At 20.5% G+C, this 615-nt stretch overlaps 1 protein-coding gene across 1 annotated transcript; it reads right to left on the reverse strand.

The window, feature by feature from the left end:
• Positions 1 to 405: 405 nt before the first annotated feature.
• On the reverse strand, positions 406 to 615 carry AAJ76_2340003195 (hypothetical protein; the record flags this gene model as incomplete). The annotated part of the gene is made up of 1 exon (XM_024474728.1): positions 406 to 615. A coding segment is annotated over one exon (210 nt), but the record flags the coding sequence as incomplete, so codon positions are not given.

Below are 615 nucleotides of genomic sequence, written 5' to 3' on the forward strand. Positions count from 1 at the left end.
CCTCTTACAAATATCATGCAGAAGGATTAAATAATTTTTTTAGAACAAAGGTCGATAATTCGCATTCATCTCTTATCGATTTAAAGGCAAGTTAAGAATTTTTGATTATTACAAAGAACAAAAAGTACTAAAAGTAACTTAGTAGCAGTAATATTTATAAAAGGTGAAACAGCTAATTATGAGTACTTATAAAATGAAATAATGGAATTAAATTATACTAGTAATTTAATAAAATAAAAAAAAAATTTAAAATTAAACAAAATTGAACAATAAATTTTTAAAGATATTAGTGGTTAAATTTAATATTTTGGCAAAATTGTGACTTACTTAAAAAAAAAGAATAAAAGAATTTTATAAAAAGTATAAGTTGAACAGCAAATAATTTTATTTTACAATAATAAACTTCTATAGTATAGATTTTTGTTCCCAAAATGATTTCAGTTTATTAAAATTAAAGCTTCGATTAGAAATATTACCAATGTTATTTTTTTCTACCTCACAATTTTCAATTTCACATTTTAAATTCTCATATTTATCTAGAAGTCCTTTAAATCTACTCTTTACATTATCAATTACATTAGATTCATCATTTACAACATTTTTATTTGAATTACC

The sequence above is a fragment of the Vairimorpha ceranae genome (assembly GCF_000988165.1).
Source record: "Vairimorpha ceranae strain PA08 1199 chromosome Unknown NODE_234, whole genome shotgun sequence".
NCBI lineage: Eukaryota > Fungi > Microsporidia > Nosematidae > Vairimorpha > Vairimorpha ceranae.